Source organism: Pleurodeles waltl, chromosome 9 (genome assembly GCF_031143425.1).
Source record: "Pleurodeles waltl isolate 20211129_DDA chromosome 9, aPleWal1.hap1.20221129, whole genome shotgun sequence".
Taxonomy (NCBI): domain Eukaryota; kingdom Metazoa; phylum Chordata; class Amphibia; order Caudata; family Salamandridae; genus Pleurodeles; species Pleurodeles waltl.
In genome coordinates this window covers 1,138,876,962-1,138,899,077 of record NC_090448.1, presented here as the reverse complement: position 1 = coordinate 1,138,899,077, position 22,116 = coordinate 1,138,876,962, and the positions used below count along the sequence as shown (strand labels likewise).

The window sequence follows — 22,116 nt, the reverse complement described above, 5'->3', positions numbered from 1 at the left end:
TGGCCTAAAAAAGGTCATATATACCACCAATGATTTTCACTGATTGGACTGGGCCTGCGTATTCCTGCAAAAAGCCTGGTTACACGAAGGGTAAAAAAGACTTACTTATGTTGTGTAGCAAATTCTCATCTGTTTTTGATCCCTATTCAAGCTGAAAGCACTTTTTCTTTGTTCAACAAAGCATGTTCTCCCAGCTTTTTGAGATGTCGGGCTGCCTTCCAGACCCAGTTTCTAATCATAGCAATACTAAATGAGATATTATATTGAATGATTATAAAAAGTCACACTTACCATCCCCATTTGCAAACTTCAGGGCAGCTGCATTGACAGATCTCACTTTCTCTGCCTGGGCTGAGATATCCGCTTCCATCAGTGCATGCTTCTGAAGCAGGTCCTCCACTTCCAGGAGGTGCTTTCCAAGGTCTGGAGATAGGAGCTGACCCTGTGAGGATCCAAAGTTAAAGTGATGCAGGTAAGAAACCATTACCGAATAGGGGCTAGAGATCATGATGAGGGATTAAATTTGAAAAAGGGATTATGGCACAGATCTCAATGAAAAAGATTTTTTACTTGTACAGACCTAGTTGCTAAAAGTGTGTTCCTGTTGTTTCTTAGAATTAATCCTAATTCTGGATGAGTAGAATAACCTATAACCTATACCCACAAATGCATATAAAAGTTAGCTTTGAGAGTTCTTAGTTAAATATTGTAATTCAAAACACCAGATGCCCTCCCTCGTTTTTGGTACTCTTCCTCCTCCTCCCACAGTCACCTGAGTCAAAGATTCGGATGAGCCCCAGTATGGCTCCAGAAAAGAGCATGTCCTCATTGCATTCAGACATGAGGACAGAAGAGTCCCTCCCAGGAGAACAAAGGCAAGTTCCCTGATCCCTATGTCATATGATGCAGTCAGGGCAGCACCTCAGGAGTTGAGGACAAATGGCCAAGGCAGGTCACAGACCGGCAAACGTCAATAAAGGGTTGCCTGCTAGCTTGCCCTGTGCTATTTTTGGCATTGCTACCTCTTGTGTAAAGAGGCATGAAGAGAGCTCTGATGGAACTGCTTACCTCCTGCAGTGTGTAGTGTTTGCCCATCCTCTGGGCCTTCAGGAGCAAACAAGAGGCTAGTGAGCGGATAAGCACAGGAAAAGTAGTTAACTGAAGTCACTGATGCTCAGAGAGTGTGTGATGTCTCTTCTGCGACCCCTTGAGTTTTAGTGACTCGACGTCCATACATTTACCTAACCTTCTCATCATACTGTTTGAACCTAGAGGACTATGGGTAGTGTGCCATCTAGAGATGTTCAGCCCACGGTTGAGGCAGTATGAGAGGTCTATTTTCATCCATACCCATTGATTTGGGTCCTTACATCCCTCAGCTAAGGCCAGAGGATCATATTTCCTACAACTGGGAGCCATGGTGATAGACTATATCATGAACATGGAAGATTGTGATGAACAAGTGGAAACGAATTCTATGTTCCAACCTGTTATGTCTGGTCCCACGGCATTTGGAGCCCATTGAGAGCATATCTTGCTATTCACAAAATGATTTATGATTATGGGAAAGAGTCCTTCAAGAGTATGATTTTACATGTTCATACATTCCTTTGTGAAACAGCCCCAAAAGTCCAACTTCCTACTAGAAAAAAGTGGGCACAGTCCTTTATCCTTGTACTAATTGTATACTGATATTCCCTGTATATGCACATATTATTACCATTGAAGGTTTTTGGGGCTACAAGAGCACTAGAGCTGATTGACTTTTCAGTGCTGCACTGTGTAAGCCTTCCTGGAATCCATGAGGGCCTAGAAAAGTGGTATTAAATGCCTGCAGAGAAACATGTCTCTCGATAGAGCATAGAGGTAGGGCTTAAGTGCGGATTAGACAATCCACTCCACTGGTATCACATAGCTCCTGAGTGATCACACAAATTGATTGTTCTAGAGCTGTAAGGACACACTTTATTTGGCATCTCTCTAATCAAAAATCATATAACCCCAGGCCAGGGGAAAGTCAGAAATCAGTATATCATAGAGAAAGTGGATGAGTGGCGCCTACAGGGAGACTGCAGTTCCTTTAAAGGGGCTGTAATGTTTGGCACAAACCCTGACTTTGCTCATAGTCAAAATGTGTCAGTATTCACTGCAAAGAAACTAGGGAAATGCTCTTAAGTATTTCTTCTGAGAACACAAGACTAAACCAATTAATCAAAAAACACTAATGTAACCACTTTGGGTTCCAGAGAAGAGTGCAACGCCCAGTAAAGCACTTCAACAATCTTTAGGGGTAGTAAAAACAATACTACCCAATTTAGAAGAGAGTTGTAACAGGCAATCTGACAAAAATTGTCAGATGTCCTGTCTGCAGTCTTTTATTACCCTAACATAATTTACACTTAGGTAGAATACAGCTTTCCTGATGGCAGAGCCATAACATGTTCCACTATTAGAGAAACCTTGAGGCAGATCTGACTCCACTAGAAATGGCACCTGAGGGTTTGTACAATTTAGTGTGGCTCTTCTGGCACCATTTCAACCAGCTATCTTTTTTGTTTCGGCCTGCCACGTGCACCACAATGATCCTGAACAGAATAACTCGAAAAATTCCCTTCATGCTGTGGGAGAAGATGCCAAGGGCATGGGAGGCACTTAGCTCTGTCAATTATGAGGATGGACCTCTGCGATTTGGTACCATTTCAACTCCATGTTACAAAGATTGATTTGACATAGCATGTGGCCCTTTATTGAATGGATATCACTACAATGGCTATGCTCTCCCAAAATCTACTGGGTTATATAGAGTTCCTCCTCATACCAGGAAAGGTATTAGATAACTGACTGTTAGGACCTTGGAAGATACAATTATTATCCTATTAAATTCTAGCAAGCCAACTGGCCTGATTTCGTAGGACTATGCACATTTAGGGGCTCATTCAGACTTCAGCGGTCTTTTGCTTAGACCGCCGAAGTCACGGTGCCAGATTCCGAGTAATGAAGGATTTCCGCCTCAATCTGGGTGGAAATCTTCCAGTAGTCATGCTGGCGGTCGGCAGTGCAGAGGGGGTTCCACCGCCGGGCCCGTCCCGCCAAAAGGACTCCGCCAGCCATATTACACCCCATAATACGTCCTGGCTGTGTCCTGATGGCGGGGTGGGGCTGGCAGTGGGAGAGCCGGGTTCCGTCCCCTCAGGTTGGAGCACCTCGTCAGACGAGGTAAGTGTCCGCCGCAAGGGAAGGGGGTGGGGTGTGTGTATGGGTGTGTGTGAGTGTGTGTATTCGTGTCATGAATGCGGGGGTGGGAGGGGAGTGTTTGTGTGTGCGTGTGTGTGTCTGTGTGTAAATGTGGTGATGGTGATGCGCGTGTGTGTGCGTGTGAGTGTAAGGGCGCTGTGAGTGTGTTTGTCGATGTGTGCATGTCTGTGGGTACATTGTGTATGCAGGGAGCGGATTTAAGTATGGGGATCGAGGAGGGTGGGGGGTCACTACCGGGAGGGAGTCTTGGGGGGGTCACTACTGGGAGTGGGGGGATGGGGGAGATATCTACCGGCAACAGAAATGCAAATTCCTGTTGCCGGTGGACTTTCTGCCAGGGATTTCATGGCGGTGCTACTGCCACAGAATCCCTTGCGGAAAGGTGACTCGGAATACCAGCGGTGGTATTGGGTGGCCCGCTGGGTCGGAGATGCTCGTCTCAGGCCCGGCTGGTCCAACTGCCCTGGTGGTAGGAACGGGGAAATGATGGTTTGGCACAGGCCAAACCGCCACACTCATTATATGGCGGTTAAAAGACGGCGGTTCAGTTACTACCATAGTCAGAATGACCCCCTTAATTTTAATACACCAATTTGCAGGATTGATAAGGACAAAGCACTTTAATAAGATTTGCGTGAAAAACATAAATATGGGAAAACTGATGCATAGTCTAGTTTTGACAATGAACAAAAGTGTAACAATGTGTATTAATACATCTGGTATACAGCCTCAACGGTAGCCAATGTAATCCAAAAGTTTGGGAGTGAGGATTGCCGTGCTTCCAGCATCAGTGAGAAGTCACTGACTTCTCACCGATGCTGGAAGCACGGCATTATCGCTCAGCATTTGGCTTATCAGGGCAATCCTCACTCCCAAATTTTTGGATTACATTGGCTACCGTTGAGGCTGTATACCAGACACGCCTCCGTTGGACCTCCTTTTTCCAATACCTACTCTTGTCTATAGTTGTATACTTTATGCCTTGACAAAGTCTAGGAGACGAAACACGTGTCGGCTGCTGGTTGCTTCTTGGATGTATTATTACACATGGGGTCTTTGACCTGAATATTGACCACATTTCCTCATCGGCTAATAAATGTCTGGTTTAATTTGTGCTTTGGACTTTGACTAATGAGCGGCCTCCAGGAGCTGCAACGCCTGCACCACCATCTCGTCCTTGGGCATCGCCAACATTTCAGAAGCCCTAATATAGACACAAGTCTAAAATGATATACCCCTCACCCTATATTTTTTCCCTTCAAATGCCCAACAAACTGCCACGACACAAACGTTCCCTGACTATATTCCAGCCACCATGTCTCCAATACAAATTGGTGGTGGTAACTCAAAATGTCAGCTTTCAACCCTCTTGGGCTACAAAAGTAGCCCCAACCCAAGAGCAGTCGTTGGACTGCTCCATTTCCCCGTTGGCTGCCCCCAAATCCCCATTGGACACACAATACTGAGAGAAGCTCTGTGGCACCACCCTCAAAGAATGACACTTTTGTCTTGACATAGGGAATTTTTTGAGGAGCCGCATTATCACCAGTCTTTACTTCTAAAAACATATTAAACATTTCAGTAAAGTTCCGAGAGCTGTGCCTTTAATGCTGCACACCGACTGTTAATTTCTGAACTTGCGCCCTTAAAGCTTTTACTGCCGCTGAGTTGTGCAACTTTCACTAGTCATATCTGGGTTTTTTCGACAGATTCAAATGACTTGAAGTGTCAACACGTTTCAGTGGTTAACTGATTGAATACCACCTTCCTCAGGACAGAACGGAACACACTCCCCAAAATAAAATCCAAAGACTGTGACCTTACACAAATAAAAAATACTCCAAATAATAGACCAGGTAAATTATCCTCCTTGTCTAGAAATGTGCCCCGTTGATGCACGCTTCCAACTTCAATGAAAGGGGAATAATCTCCTCCGCATATAGCTGTATTTGCAGCTGGTGCTGTTACAATTTCAATAACACGACTCCTTTCGGTAGCGAATTATGTAGACACCATATTGCACTCCTTCCTGGACATTACATGAAATTGTAACAGCACCAGCTGCTTCTCAGATACTGTGCTCTGTCCCCTTGATACGTGGGGCCCTCTCTCTTATTTTGATTGAAAATATATATAGCTCTTCAGGCTGTCATTGCACTGATGACCTCTGGAGGATATGCTGATATCCCTTCAGCAGACTTACAGAAACCTTAAAATTAAGGTTTACAGGAGCAACCCTTCTGCAACTTAATAGGGAAAGGACTATTGAATTTGACAATGGAACCCATGGCCTCTTTACAATATTTGCGCTGTAAAAAAGAGGAGGCCTTCAGCAATTAACACCAGTTTCAGCAGGCAAAAGGTGTGGACATTACAAGGAAGTAAATAGTTTTTTTCATAGTTTTTGTTTTATGTTGCTGGCTATGCTTTAAACTGTTTAAGCACTGACAAGTCTTGAAACACCATTGCTAGTACCTAGACATAGAAGTAGAATAGCGCCAAAAGTCTACTTAATGTTCATTTGCCTATGTCAGTTCTGAAGTCTGCAAGTCAGAAAGAACAATACCTGCAGAACGTAGCTTTCTGTGCCACAGTGCCACTACACACCAGCAGCCCTTACACACAGAACAACCTTCTTCATGAACCAAAACCTTCCCCCGAATCAAAAGGTTTAAATCATAGAAGTCGAAATCAACTCAAAACATGGCTCACAAAGTGCATATTGCATCTGTTGTCAACACATCTTACAGTTACCTCTCTAGTATGTGTTGTATGGGCCAGAGGCATAGCCACTCATTGTGGGAATGAATATCAATGTATGCCTCTCCTACAACCTGTTGAAACAAAGCATCTCTCATCATCAAGAGGTTCATGCTGCCAAGAGACTGGTATGTCAATCCCTCCTAGAATAATCTACCTCAAAATCCAATGGTTCATCTCCAGAAGAGCCCAAACTACTTCATAAAAGCAATGCTTGAATACACCATCTGCACATCAGTCCACATTTACAATAGAAAAGCCAGACACTATGCAACTTCAAAGGAGGAGAGTACTGCATATTCAAAAGATTCCTCTAGAGTTTGGGCTCCGAGGGACCATCTATAGAGAGAAAAAATCCTGTCTGCCCTGTCTAAATACATCCAATCCTCCCAGATGGAAGGTCTTCCAAGAAATTATGGTCAAAGAAATGTACAATATAAAATCATTCATTCACTTACTTTCATCTCATCCATCCAGTTAATTATTTCCAGCATCTCCTGGAAGAGCCTCTGAAGAGTGAGGTTGATATCCAGTCTTCCCCGCCGTGCCTTCAGTAGCTCCAGCAGGTAATCCCAAAGGCGCAGGATGTTATCTTTTCGTACATTGATGCGCTTTACATCATGGTACCTCTCCCTTTCCAGCTCTGCCGCAACATCCACAATTGCCTGCACCCGCTCACCATAGGCGGCAATATCGGTTTCAATGGCTTCCTGTTTCTTTTTTGCTGCTTCCACAGACGGCAAATCATATCCAAAATTATCCTACACAAAAGGAAAAGGAGAAATAATTGTAAAGTGAGTCTGGGTTCAAGACATCATACGTGCAGCTCTTTTTTTCCTAGGATGGTCGTGCAAAGGCTTCTGAAATGTGGCCTGATGACCATACATCAGAATTATCTTTGGTTTGGTATTCCTACCTCATGACTGTATAATGATTTGCATGTTCAGAATTTTAGAACTGTCTTGATCATATGCAGTGGTGTGATGTTTTTCAGTGCTAGACAAGGCGTCAGGTGGCCTGCGTTGTCTGGCAAATGGTATCTCTTATGCATGTGCCTGGTACATCAGGTAGTAGATATGCCTGAATAGTGCTCATTGATACTAGTCAGACTTTATGTGATACTCTGGTTACGGGGACGTTTTATTTAGGCTCACATTTTTTTAAGTAAAAAAAAATTATATATATATATATATATATATATATATATATATATATATATATATATATATATACACATGTAGCATTACAAACTGCAGTGGTGATTACACAATTGAAACAAATGAAACTTTAAGAAGAGCTGTGATCCACTAGTTAAACTGGCAAAAGTGTTGAGCCGGGAGTCTCGAGTTTTAACCCGGGAGGTAGCGCTCCTCAGGGCTCTGAGAAAGGCCACAGGGCCTCCCCCATATGAAAATTTTCTTTTGCCCCAGGGAGGTGGTAGGTGGTAGTCCCCGGGAGTGGGAGGGCCCCTGTGCATTTTTCATTCTGATTGCCCTGGGGAGGTAACGGCCCCCGGAGTTAATAGAGGCCCAAGAAGTGGGGGGGGGGGGGGGGCTGTGGCGCCCTCTCCTTTATTAAAGCCCCCAATTCCTCCAGGATCTGGCCCACCAAGAGGCTAATTAACAGAAAAGGGCAGCAAAACACTCTTTTTTTAAAATGTCAGAAAAATCTGTGGGTCCTGGGAATGGGGTCCTTTCCACTTTCCTTCAAACCCAGGTTAATATTTAGTGGGCAACCTAAAGCCGGCTAGACCAATTACCCATACATCTGAAGGCCAGCAATCTGAAATTAATTTATAAACTTTTAAGAGGTACTCTAATATTTGATCATATTCATTTAGTCAAATGTACCCATTGCATGTTCTACAGATCTAGTACTCTGCAATGACTTTACCAATGTTTTTGTATCTATTCTTGGAAATTACCTGTGAAACAAGATGTTGGTTTTCGCTGATCCAGGCCTCTCGCATAGCTGCCTTGCGATCAAACCGTCTCGCCATTTGTTCCAGTTTCTCTTGTCTAATGAGTTCCTGTCTCAGAGCTAGTTCACGTTCATGTTCAGCCTTCTCCAAGCACTCCCAGGCCTGTGAAACAACAGTTAGCACAAATCCTCAATTTCATTATGACCAAGGTGTAGTGTGCGTATGGGCACTGATATTGGTATGTTATGGAGCTATTTATTATAGACTGTTATTGTGATTAAATACCAATCAATTATAGCACAGCTGGGTATCTACACTCTGAAAGATATTACATTGGTCGACAGAGCAATTGACAGATGTCTTCTGTACTGTATGTATGATCCAACAAAACAATAAAACAGAAAAAAGACAACTATGGGCATCATTTAGATATTGGCGAATGGGTTACTATGTCACAATGATATCCTGTCCGCCGAAATCGAAATCCTATTATGTCCAAAGGGGTTTAGATTTTGGCAGATGCGATATCCGTCATCGTTGTGACATAGTAACCCATTTGCCAATATCTGAATCAGGCCCTAACGGTGAACTAACTAAGAAAATCAGAGGAGACAGAAGAACACTGAAATTGCGAAACTGAACTGAACTGGGAAAATGAACTATATTTCATTTAATAGAACTGGGTGAATTAAAACCATTTAAAACTCTGAAATTGAAATCTCATCTCCCAAAGTACAAACCATAAAATCATGATATATTGAAAAGGGTGATTAAGGAATATTTTGACATCATGACCCTCAGAGGACTTATAGGTGACGCAGTATTAAAAAACATAATTTTGGGGACTCAATCAGGTAACTTGGAACTCTATGGCACAATTAAACTTGAATAAAAGACTCAAAACAAATATAAACAGTTTTAGATATGCATTAGACTGTAATATGTTCCAGATGAAATGTGGAAACTAAAGCTTATAGGTGTAATAATAAACGGTACAGATCAGCACCTGTCAAGTTGAACATCTTAGGGCTGATATACTACAAAGAATAAATCTGGCTACTATTCTCCTTCTCAAAAATATCATCAGACCTTTAGTTTAAATGGCTTAGCAATGCATCATTGATGTTCTTTAACTACAGACCTGTAAAAGGTGTTTCACCACTGGAAAGCATATTGAGCTAAGTAATTTGAAATCAACCAGGAAGCTTAAAATAGAGGTTTGGGTAGAAGATATGGGAAAGATAACTACATTAGAAAGAGTTACCATGAATGCTTAGGGGAAAGGGAGGTTGATTTCAAGTAAATACTGTATGCGAAAACTCCACAGAAATGTATGAGGGACTAATGAATCATTTGTTAAGACAGCTAGCTATGCACTGTTTCTACAGACTCTTAAATGCCTATTATACACAGTTGGTGTACTTGGCAAAATAAGAATGTCTGTTGTTAAAAATGGTTTTTGATAAAAAAACAAATCTAAGTCTTTTTGCTATTCATCAAAACTTTCAATGACATAAATGTAAGTTACAAATGCTGAGGTTTTGGACCTGTAGCTGTCTTGAATACTAATGTTTAGAGACTATTGGTCTGAATATTTACTCTCAACATTTAAAAAACAAAGTCGCACTGCTGGTGTATGGACTTGATGGCAGCCACAATTACATTTAAAGCCAAAAGATGCACTTCATTTCTGGTTACAACATAACTTAGACCCATGGAAGCTAAGCGCATCGACTCTCTGTTCCAGGTGCAAATAGAAGAATTGCGCTGACCCCCCCCCAAAGGGAAGCGGGTTGTTTATTCACTCTATGAATGCAGGGTACCCTCTCAGAGATTACCGCTGACAAGAACAACTGAACAAAAGCCCTATTCAGCAGCCAGTGAACCAGGCATTCTTCTGTTTATTGAAAGCAGATTTATCATAAAGGGACAAATAATTAATTACCCAGGTGTGCCAAAGTAATTGTCTCTCAACTGAGAGAATAGTCATGGAGTTGAAATCATAGAAGTCTCTTAGACTGGATGGTGGGTTGTCATTTTTTGGGTTGGTTTGTTGTTCCAGCCTGAAGATAGTCTATTTGGGAGCACACAGATTTGTCAGAGACCTCTGCTAGAAATGTCTACCAATATTGGCATCTCTGGTTTCTGTTTAGCACATGCTTTATTCGATCAGTCGATCATCAAAGCAAAAATACAATAATAATAAGAATAGAGATAAAAGCAATAATGGTAATAATATTATAAAACATAGATAAAAATTATTATGGAACATGGGTTCCTAAAAACATAGTCTAATTAAAAATTCTCGGTACACATAATACACATAATACAGTTTCAACCCACTTCCTATATTTCTTGTAAGAGTAAGAGAATTAAGAAGGCTCTAGATCAGAACACAGTCTTTACAATGGAGTTACGTATTCGCCATGCTGCTAATAAATATTTGCTGACAGCAAGTATTAAAACCGTGGAATGATGACTTTTTAAAATCCTTAAAGCAGAGGCACAATCTCTTATCCCCATATCGCGGCAAATATGACTAATCCACTTGGACCTAGGAAGGGAGTATGCAGGGCAAAGAAACATAAAATGTTCAATCGTTTCAGATTTTGCACCACAAGCTGGGCATGTACTTGTATCTGTTTTTGTACCCCATCTGCACATCAATGTCTTCAACGGCAGCGACCCAAAACGGAATCTGGCATATAAGCTTTTGCCGAGGATGTCAGGAATATTATCTAAGTATGGTTCAAATTGAGGATACCATTTAAAATCTATGAAACGATTTGTTAAGGTGCCATAAGTTCTGTGGGTAATATAGTCATTACATACATAGGACCAATATATGCGTTTCAGTGCAATGGAGTGAGCCTTTTCTAGTTTGTGGGGTTCCTCCCAAAAGTGATTGAGGCCGAGTTTGTTAAACCAACTGGATACATGTTTGACCCAGGGAATGGAGGTTGAATTGGGACACATTAGCAGGTCATGGAGTGAGGTCTTATAAACGTCTAGTTCAGGGTTGGTCCATAGTCGTATCCAATATAATAATGGTCTTAAGATAATTATATCGGCTATGCGTCTCAGGCCCAAGTCTAAGAACAGAGGTATCAGTGGAGTACTAGGAGGACAAGCACACAGGGACCTCGCAAAACTATTCTCGCTAATAGTGAGCCTGTTATAGTCAGAAAAACCCCAGACCTCTGCTCCATATGCGGCAGCACCCTGTGCTCTTGCGGTGTAGATCTTGATCGCCGGGGAGACAATTTTTGCTGTAGTACCCCTATAGAAGCACAGGATTGATGCCGCACCATGCTGCAAGCGACCCACACTTTTATTGATCTGTTCTCCCCAGTTTAAATTATCAGCAATCCTTACGCCCAGGTAGTCTATGGAGGAAACCTTATCCAGAAGGTTCCCTTCTAGCTGAATAGTGCATTTCTTCCGCACTCCTGAGCGGAACGCCATTAGCTTGGTCTTTTTGTGGTTTACCTCTAGGCCGTAGTCTCGACAAAAGGAGTTAAATCTATTGATAAGAGTTTGAAGGCCCATGGGAGATTTAGAAATAAGAAGAGAATCGTCGACAAAAAGGAGGATTGGAATTTTTTGAGCGCATAGGGTGGGGGCATCATTCTGGCACATCATTAAGACCTGTACAACCTCGTTTATAAAGATAGAGAATAAAAATGGGGCCAACACACAACCCTGGCGAACACCCCTATTTATGGGGATTTTTTCCGTTAATTCGCCTAGGTTCCCCCATCTCACCTGAGCATATGTGTCCTCGTGCAACCGCTTTAAAAGTTGGATCTCTGGTTTCAATTTACATGTCTAGGTACATGTCCAGTTACCTAAAAACCAAATCACTGTCGACAAATGATTTCACTTAATCTGCACAAACTTCCTTTTTTTTAGCTAGGAAATTCTAGAATGAGACAAATTCATCTCCAGTTTACGTGGACTGTGGTATCTCAAACCAAAGTACATTTATCAGAGTCACTGGCTCAGTTTGTCTGCTTGCTTTGCTAAGAACCATCACTTAGATGAAATGATTATCGTTAATAATCTGGTTACCGTCCCCTTTTTGTTGCAACGTGAGGAGACAGCAACTGCTCAGTTCATCTCTATGCCTCGTTTTCCCAGCACTCCAAAACTTGAATACATAAAATCTTTGGGCAGGAGCTATGGATAGTCTTTGTGCTTGCTTGAGGATTGCACTAGTTTAGGACGTTGTTACTTTGATGATGTAGTCTGACTTCCAGCAGCTGGATGAGATCATCAGATATACCAGCATTGAGATACCTTGGAAGGGTAGCAAACATCCTATAGTATGGTGTTGAGTCAGACAAACTTTTTTTTTTTAATTGCTGTGTGAGACAATCCTATCTTTGAAGTACAGTTTAGAAAATATATGTTCTCAGAATTTAAATTGTTCATCCCAAACTTGGGACTTAAACTCCTTAGCAAGAAAATCCATTTCTTCATCTAGGTCTGAAAGAGGTGAACATCAAACTAGGATGGGGTTCTTTCAGCATTATCAACACCCTTTGTACTAATGCCCACTCATAAGACTTGTTTTTGTTATGCCCTAACCTATGTGCCACACTGTGATTGGGTACCCAAAGTCTCCAGCTTCTGCTCCTACTATTTTTCTTCAGAAGAGGAATTTTGCCCATCGGGTCTTCTGCCACTATTCAGGTGTTACTTTTTCCTAATGTACTGAAACAAGCACCGTGTGATTTTTTTAACATACAAGTCTTTGGCTTCACGTGCCAAAAGCTAGATTATTTGGTAACGCTGGAGGCTTTTTCGTGACACAGAGATAAGGTCTGCCACTCCCTGTTATCTCTCTGAAATCCAGATTGAAGTAGGATTGGAGTCTGAAAAAAGGCAAAACATTCAGAGGAAAAAGTGGATTCCAGAAAAAAAAGGTAACAAGCAGATCAATTTCTATGGAACATATGCTGTTGTATTCCTAACCAGGAAGAGGTAGAACAAGATCAATAGGAATTAATTTCTACCCATAGGCTGTGAAGCTAAATATCAGCATATGTTTAAAAATACCTTATCTCATAATAATGTCTTACATGGATTTTATGGGAAAAAGAAATAACCATCTGGAATCAGGCTATGACGATTCAAAGCCCGCCAAGTGCAGCACACAGCCGTGTTGGCAGGCATAAGAGGAAGCCGCAGTTGCTGTATTAAGATCTTCTAAATGTGTCACATGACCACAAAAGAAGACACAATAGAGACAAGATCTGACTGCGACAAGTGACCACATCGGAAAACACAAGATTGACTGGCACATGAGCAATGACCCAACAGCGGCAGGCAATCACTTCTGAAGGACATGGATGCCCAGAGGCATTGCCAAGAATGTTTTTTTTTGTCACTTGGTTATTCAGAGTTTTAGCTTTTTCTGCATTTGAAATTGAGATGTAAAGGGTGAGTGGTATGTACATTTATCACAACAGCTACTAAATTAGCAAGCTGTAAAGTTAACGGTACATTGTTAAAACAGGTTCTCTTCGCGCCATAAAATATGAAGCCCTGTAAACCATGTAAGTTGAGTAGGATAATATTGTGATAGTAAAATATCTGTAAACCATCTAATTTCTACAAATTCCAATCCTCGAGTCAGACAAAGAGTAAAACAGCATGTGGCACAGTCAAAAAATTATGAAAACAGCACATGTGCTCATCTTTGAATGTGTCAATAGGTCTGCACAGAGAAACGAGAATGCTAACCTAAGAAAACTTGTGGTGACAGTCAGGGGCCTGATTTAGATCTTTGTGGAAGGGACTACTCTGTCACAAATGTGATGGATATCCTGTCCACGGTAATGCGATTCCATTATATCCTATGGGGTTCGTAAAACGGTGGACGAGATATCTATCATGTTTGTGACGGAATATCCCATTCACTAAGATTTAAATCAGGCCATTGGCCTAGGATATCAACTGCAGGGAGAATGTAAGAGTTGGTAATTAGGATTAGGTCAACCAAATGAGAAATTTTACCAAAGTGTATCTTCTGGTGATGAATTGGGATGAATGTCAATCAATGGGGCAATTTGTAGCATTGGACTTCTTGGTGATAATTAAGACTAGCATAGTAATCAAGGGGAACATTCACAAAGTTTGATTTCAAGTTAAGGATTAGAATCAACATTATGGGGAGAGTTAAAAAAATAAAACTCATTCAATGATGATCACCACAGATAAAATGTGATACAAATAACAAAGTAATGGCGAAATATTAGAAATATTTAAGAATTACATTTTAAACTGTTAATATATGATATAAGAATATATGATTAAGAAGGTCTGCCATCAATTCCTTATAAAAAAATATATTTTCCAAAGCAGATAAAATTTTATGAGAACATTTAAAATCAGAGATACTTTGAGAATATCAGCAGTTCATAAACAATGAGAAAAAATTAACACAGTTCATTGTTCTGTATGAGAGAGAGGACTATAGTTATATGTTTCAGATACAGTTATGAGTTCTAGTGGAATGCACTCATTAAAAACAAATGATCATCTATATTTGGAAAAAATACAAACTAAAAAGATAAATAAATGTCCATCAATTTACCCTGTTGACATCAGATACCAGCTTCCCATCATTAGGCGTATACACCTTCTGATTATTTGCTCTCATTCTGGACTGAATTGTGAACAACAAAATTTCAAGATTTCCCTTTTCCTGAAACCTGTAACACAACAGAACAATTTAATTATTATTTTTAATGTATGGTACATTTCAGAGTTGCAACTAAGCTGTATAATGTTTTAATTAATGAAAAATGTACATCGAAAAGAAGGATTCACTGCTTCAGAACCTGTTTGCTGGGCAGGTGTAGAATTACTAAGGGAAAGCAGAAGTGACATCACACAGTCTTTGGCCTCCTAATAACATCACAGAAAGTATTATTACTATATGAGTTTGTTTCAGTGGCTTCACAGGAAGTGGCATCATAAGGTTTTGGTCATTATAAAATCACTGGATATGGATGAAAACCTATCATCATACAACCAGTATAAAAAATTTAAATAATTGCAAAATCACATGTAACCAGTTAAAATTCAACCATGGAAGATAGTGTGTGGAGCATACACTTAAATTAAGCCATCCTGGGTAGTGTTCAACTTAAAAATTAGAAAATAGACAGGAACATGCAGCTGCAATATACAACATAGGGCGAAGTGGTGTGACGCTGCGACCCCCCAATTGCGGACCGCGGTCAGATCAGTGGTCCAGGCCACGTTTCGGGCTGATGCCTATTTTTTGGTCTACGCGACTGGTACATCTTTCTTTGCTTTCGCTGCACCCGCTTTTTGCCCTTATAATCTCTCTTACCTATTCTTTCTGCCGTTTTTATTGTTTTCTCTTTCTTTATGGTTTTCCTCTTAGCCATCTTTTCTTCTTCCCAGGAGTCTGTGTTTCCTTCCCTGCATGCTTTGCTTCCTCTTTTACACCATGGCTATTTTTCCATTCACTCAAATGTGGCTTTTCCCAATTCAAGATGGTGTCTTCAGAACTTCCTGTGTGTCACTTCCTGTTTGCCAGTATATACGCACAGTTTGTCTTCTGTTCCTTGCGTTGCAAACACTTCCGTTCTGATAGTGCTCTTCGCTCCTGTATCTGGTGATTTTGTGGACTTCTGTTTTTTCTTGTCTGCCGTTTTTGCTGTTTTCAGTTCATATTACGCTTCTCTTTTTTCTTACCTCTTTTTCAGGAGTTCCTTGCTTCTGAGGTTTTTCCCAGGATTGGGTTTTTAACTCTGGGACTCCTTCTGGAGGTCACTGTCTGCCTGGTGTTACTCTATCAGCTGGACTGTGGCTACTGGAAAGGGTCACCCTTACCTTGGTCAGTCCAGAACCAGCAAGAGACCAGGTGGTGCCTCGAGATTAACAGACAATCGCGGTAAGAAGCAATCAGATCGTGACAAGTGGACGACCCAAAGGAATCCATAAATGCCAATCTTGATTCTACAAAAGTTACTGTGTTTACAGATCATCAATTAGATCCTTGGCCAAGCAATGCATACCCTGGCTTTACACAATTTCTGTACAGTTGTGGTAACCTACATCGAATCCACACTACATAGGATTGTGATGCTCTTTAAGAGATTAGTACTGTGTCATCCTCGATAATAATATATTTCCTCTCCAGGAATCAGGAGGTTTCTTAGAATTGTCAGTTCCTTCATTGCCATATTTGCTAATGAATTTAATTTCTTTTTAGAATGCAAACATTTCACCAAAGTGAGTCAGCATGCTGTTCATTAAGACGTATTATAGCCTTCTAGCCCACTGCTGAGCGCTATACTGGTTGTTCGGCAAGGCCTCTATAACAAGGGAAAGGACCTTCAACAACAGTATAGCCCAAGGCAGAAAGGCTATAAGGCTATTAGAACATTCCACCTACTAAGGGTAGAATGTTCTAAATTAAAAAGGGGGAAACATAAAGACAAACATTGTAATGTTGGAGCCCGAGCTTATTCCAGCGTTATAAGCCCGGAGCTATTCCATTGTCTTCAATGGAGGAACTCCCAGCATTCCAAAGTTCTAATAATGATCAAAATGCTTCAAATATATGAGAATTCATACTTGAAGACATCTGAAGCTACTATCCAATAAAAATATGGGTGTGGAGGCGTATATTAAACTCCTGTGGAAAAGAAATAGAAATTCAGAGGGAAGCCAATATTTATCAAACAATTCATAAAATTATGTTTGAGTTCTACTTTAAGTACTCATAAATGCCTTTCTGTATCGACCCAGAAATCTTTTTGTGTGTGACATCATACAGAATCACTCCTACTTCTAGCTGTGAATGGCCTGCCCCGTGTGTCTCTGTCATTGTAGCAAGTACCCATCTACAAAAACATGGAGGTCAATTACAGCAAGCGAGGGGCAGCAGCTACTACCTCTAGTTTGCCCTTACCCCTTGTACTCCTAGTCTCAGAAGTCACAAAGGCAGTGGTAGAAACAGAAAGTAAAGAGAAGTTCCTATTAATTTCACTTCCTCTCCCTCTCAAAAGCAAAAAGGAGGCCATTAAGAATCTAAGAGTGGGATATGGTGTCAACCATGTGATGTCACTGGGGTAATAGGAAGTGTGATGGCACAGCTGCTACCCCGACACCAATGATACGTCATAAATCCTTATTTATGATATTTAACAGACAAGGAAACAGAACAGACCACTTCCATTGATTAAGGGATTTTTTTGTTAATCATGTAATTTCTAACATGAACCCCACAATGGTTTCTGCCCCCAGGTATTTTCAAAATGCTACTTACTTAGGAGGTTTTTCCACAGTTCGGTACGTGCTGAATGACTGGAGCTGTTGTTGTACGCCAGTCAACGAGTTAGCAAATTTACGACTTTGAAGGATAGTAATGGTTTTTTCAATCCACTTCAGCAAATCCGACGCCAGCCTTCCATACTTGTCAATCATCTTCTCTGTCTCGATGGCATGATCCAAAACCTTCAACGTTACAGAAAGTCATTATCTGACGTATAATAATACCATCTACCTGCATATCACCCTACATTCACCCTGTTGGACAACCCCTTCAGTGGTCCACCTCATAATTAGTCATCATATTTTTTAAATGATTTTTTATGTCTATTTTACACAGGCATGGGACATAGGAACATTGTTAATGATGCACTGATTTTACTCAAACAGTACTACAGTATTGAATTTATTAGGAATGAAGACGGGCACAACTGCCCAGGATATGAGATTAGATGGTCTTATATTCAGGGACAGTCAACACTGGCCTAGATGTACAAAGCTTTTTCTAGGATAAGTGAGACTCACTCCTTCATGCTTGCATAACTTAAATGTAATTCGCTATATCATGCAAGAAATAACTCAAGAATTTCCAAGTTACTTATAGAAAATGTTTGCAAATATTTTAGAACAAGCTCATAACCAAGAGATAAGTGCGAAAGGGTGTCAGTTAAAAGGACCTTAACTATTAAAAAGAGAAGTGTTGGAGGAGTGTCAGTGGATATTTCCTGAAACCTCACAAAGTAACATACTTTAGAACCCTGTGCAAGAGTCTAGAAGTGCATGTGATAGACTTATGGGAACACCTAACTTACACCTTAATAGGTTATCAAACCAGGCCCAAAGGTGGGATAAGTTGCACCAACTGCTCCAAAATGCCCAAGACGTGGATAGGAATGTATGGCACACGTGTAAAATGTTTAATTTAGTGGACAAAAGGCAGCCGAAACTGAAATATGCTTGTATAACATGATGTCAGCAAAAAAGCCCCATATTACCACATCATACCAAACATTATGACCTTAAGAAAGAAGATTTTGTTTATCACCATACACATCTTTGGGAAAGCTTTGTTTGGAGGTCCACATTTTCAACCACATAAATTAATCCTTCAAATAGGCACTGACAATTCTTGAATCCTGTAGGTGTGACTCGAGTTAAGAATTTAAGATCTCCAAAGTTATTATTCACAAGCAATCTTTACATACCATGGATCTGAATGGTAATCATATGTATATTCATTAGTTTTGGATAAAGGTGATCAATCAATCTTTTACTATGGCTGTTTAACCTGGAAGCACACTAATGAAATAAGTGGACTGCGTTTTTGCTGCTTTGCACAGTTGCTTGATGCTCTTAATCAGAAGATTTTGTGGACAAATGGGAGGGCTTGGCCTTGAGGAAGGCAAAATCTATGTACCTAGAGACCTGGTTTTGATGTGCATGTAAGGCAAATGCACAGTCTGGCACAGAAGATTAATTGGTGCCGGGCTCCTTAGCATTAAGCCCATGCTTTGATGTTTTGGGATCTCCCAAGGGATCCCAACAGTTTTGGTTGCAGAGCTCAACTTCTTCACGTACTGATTGTACCAATGACAGTCACGCTGAGAAGAGCTGTGTTGTTAGAGCCACAGAGCCAAGGTATTTCATCCCTTCACAATAAGTGTACATCTAGGAGCCAGGCAGTGTACCACGTGCTACAAGCATGTACGCAAATTTGAAGTTTTATGAAGAACAGGACCTCCTTGGGACTGCAATGGGACAAGCTGCACCATTCCAGCTGGGAAATCCAGAGGCCATCGTTTTTAGCCAAATAACCATAGGACGTGCTTCTGTGCAGGCTGCCCCGACAACGTGGCCTGCGTCCAGCCAAGCCATCTGAACTAGGAGGGAGCCTGAGAAGGCCAGAGTCTTGGGACCTGTTTGGTTTTCTAGGTCATCTGTATGATCACTGACATTTGGATGGGTGTGCTGCATTTGTCCTCATTTTAGATTCCAGCCTGCTGCAGGCCCCATCATAGCCTTTGCCGGGCACTCTGTTGTTGGTTGCCTGAACCCCATTTTTATATCTGGACCATGCCCTTCCCTCCCCCCCCACTCCAGTGCCTCGTTCTCAGGAAATGAATGTAGCATCACAATTTAATTGATTTCAGCCACTGGTAATTACAATACAGATGTAGTCCATCCTTGTCCCTCATTGTACCATTCTAGAAATGATCTAATGCAAATTAACCTTGTTCCTGCGCCAATAGAAGCATTCCAACCCATGCTACGAGGCTATGTCCCCTCTGTATTAGAGCAAAAGCAACCACAGACTGGTCTCGGATGACTTGCGTTTTGGACAGGTTTTGGGCTTCTTGCATCTCAATAGTGAGTAGGAGCTAGGGTCCTTTGTCAGAGTGTTTAACTAATATCACTTCTACTCATGTTGTCTAGCCAATTTTGCTACATATTCAGTTAGTGCTGCTAACATCTGACTTATAAATCCAATAGAGAGATCAATGTATTTTTTCATTGATTTATCCTTGTGGGAGGCTGGTTGGGCCGGTGTAAGTTATGGTCACACAATCAGAGACAACCAAACACATATTGGCCTAAATATATCTACTGTAAATCCAAACTTCATAGCATAAACCTGCTGTAGGTATTGCTCATGTTCTTTGTAAAATCACTGGAATCTCCTATCCTGGTTCACAACCAGAATAGAACTTTAAAAAGTAAATATATGATACATAGATAATAGCAATTTTCTCTTTGATGGCACTATCTAAAAGCTTAAAAGTAAGGTGAAATAAGAGTAATTTGGAATTATTGTAATGCAATTTATAATTGGGTACCAAGAGAGTTACTTGCCTTATAGGTTAAATAGTGGTGCATTAGAAACAAAGGTAGAAATGTCTGAAAAATCTAAAGCCTGGGCTCACTGAATGTGAGGCTGAATGGTTGTTTAAAAGCCCACCCCTAAAAACAAACAGAAAAATCATAAACCAAGTAAAGCCTGCCTTACCTTGCCTACTCGCTTGCCTTCAACTGCCAAAGCCTTCATCTTGGAGAAATAATGGTAGAACGCCACTACGTAGGTGATGATGGACTTCTCATCCGGATTTTCAGTGAACACGTCTGTAAAATAAGGTTTATTTAGCCAGGCTGTTGCGGGCAGGGACATATTTTGGTGAGTAGATGTGACTGTCCATGAAGTCAAACAGTGGTGAACCACATGCCTATTTTTAAAAGTCAATAAATTATTCATTGTCTGTATCTGTCAACACCATGAGCTGCTGGTGCGCTCCAGGGCCTGCCTGATACCAGAATCCGTGCATTACTGTTTCCACCACACAGTCTAGTAGCTGCTGCAGCGCGCTATATGAACATTATCTTTTATTCATGGCATTGGTCCCAAGTACCTTTATAACAGCCATCTTGGGCGGGGCACTTTGGGTGTGGCACATGGGGCGGGGCACAAGTCTATTTAAGTGACCCCACCCAGTTCTCACTGCTCACTATTCTGAGGATCTCGTGAGGACCGGAGCTTTTCTTTTTGAAGTCGGGTGTTTCCATGTTCCTGCTTGTTCACCTGGGATTTCCCCATGTGGATGCATTTGAAGCAGTGAGTAGCAGACACCCAGGGCGGTAAGACGGATGGTGGGTTCTATCTTCCATCATCCGTTTTCTTATTTGATAAAACTGTTTAAAGGTTGATATTCTTTTTTTTGGAGAAAGTAGTAATCTTTGGCAATCAGCTGTAAATATTTAAACTGATAACAAACTAAGCGAATGTTTTGCTGTTACAGCGTTACCGCTTTCTCGTGGTCACTTTTCAACTTCAGCTGCTTACTTGTGGAGTCGCTCGGTAGCGACAGAGATACATTGTATAAGCGCGGTTATTCAGAAGAGGTTTAAATGGTATGAATAAATGCTAAGGCAATAATTTGAACTCAAGGGAATATTTGATTATGGTTAATGTAAAATACAGACACAAACTGAAATCGTGTATCTTGGAACGTTTTTGAAATGTGAAGTAACATTTCTTTGAGTGAATACCGTGTTAACCTTTCATTTGTTGAAACTTATGAAAGGCGCTATGATTTACTATTGTTCCAAGAGACTGCTGGATTTATAGTTGACAGATTCTGAAGAGTTCTGTGATTGATATTTCTCTGTAGTATCTGTGATTCTTGTTTCCGCAGGCCTCCTTCCCCGCTGCACCCTTCCTTAACTCCCTACCCCCCACTTGGCCACTCTAAGACTCTGCGCTGTTAAGAAGGATTGTACAGTTGGAGCTGCCAGGAGGTGGGCCTATTGGCAACAACGCGTGTACCCTTAGGATTTGGGGCCAGATGTATGAAAAGGTTTTGCACTCACAAATGGTGCGAATTGGTAAATTCGGCCGTTTGCGAGTGCAAAACAGTGGTCTGCGATGCATGAAATGCATTCGCAGACCACAAATAAGATATTGCTAAAATTGCGTTTTCTTGCGTTGCGACCTGGAAATTGCGAGTCGCAATTTGCGATTCGCAAATTCCAGGTCGCAAGGCTATGCTGGAAAAAATTGCAAATTGCACTTGCAAAATACCATGATATGCAACCAAGTGGTAACCTGGTGCAAAATTTAAAAATGCAGTAAAACTGCATTTTTAAATTGAACATGTAAAGCACACATGCCCTTTTGGCATGTGTGTACCTTACATGTTTAAAAAAATGATTTTGGGGTGCACCCTGGCCTTTTGCATTTCCAAAATTGCGATTTCTGTTTCAGAAATCGCAATTTTGGAAATGCAAAAAATTTGCAGCTATGGGCCAACGGGCCCATAGCTGCGAATGGGGCCGGTATCGCAATTTGCGATTCGGTCATAGCATTTGCGATTTTT

The 22,116-nt window shown here is 41.2% G+C and overlaps 1 protein-coding gene across 1 annotated transcript in view; it reads right to left on the bottom strand.

The window, feature by feature from the left end:
• SPTB (spectrin beta, erythrocytic) overlaps positions 1–22,116 on the bottom strand; it is a 194,161-nt gene that overhangs the window by 87,747 nt on the left and 84,298 nt on the right. Inside the window, exons 8-13 of the mRNA XM_069208909.1 lie at positions 20,256–20,368; positions 17,250–17,437; positions 14,538–14,655; positions 7,940–8,098; positions 6,474–6,776; positions 292–442 (exon numbers count right to left, since the gene is read on the bottom strand). Coding sequence (XP_069065010.1) covers positions 292–442; positions 6,474–6,776; positions 7,940–8,098; positions 14,538–14,655; positions 17,250–17,437; positions 20,256–20,368 — 1,032 coding nt within the window. The remainder of the gene's footprint in view (positions 1–291; positions 443–6,473; positions 6,777–7,939; positions 8,099–14,537; positions 14,656–17,249; positions 17,438–20,255; positions 20,369–22,116) is intronic.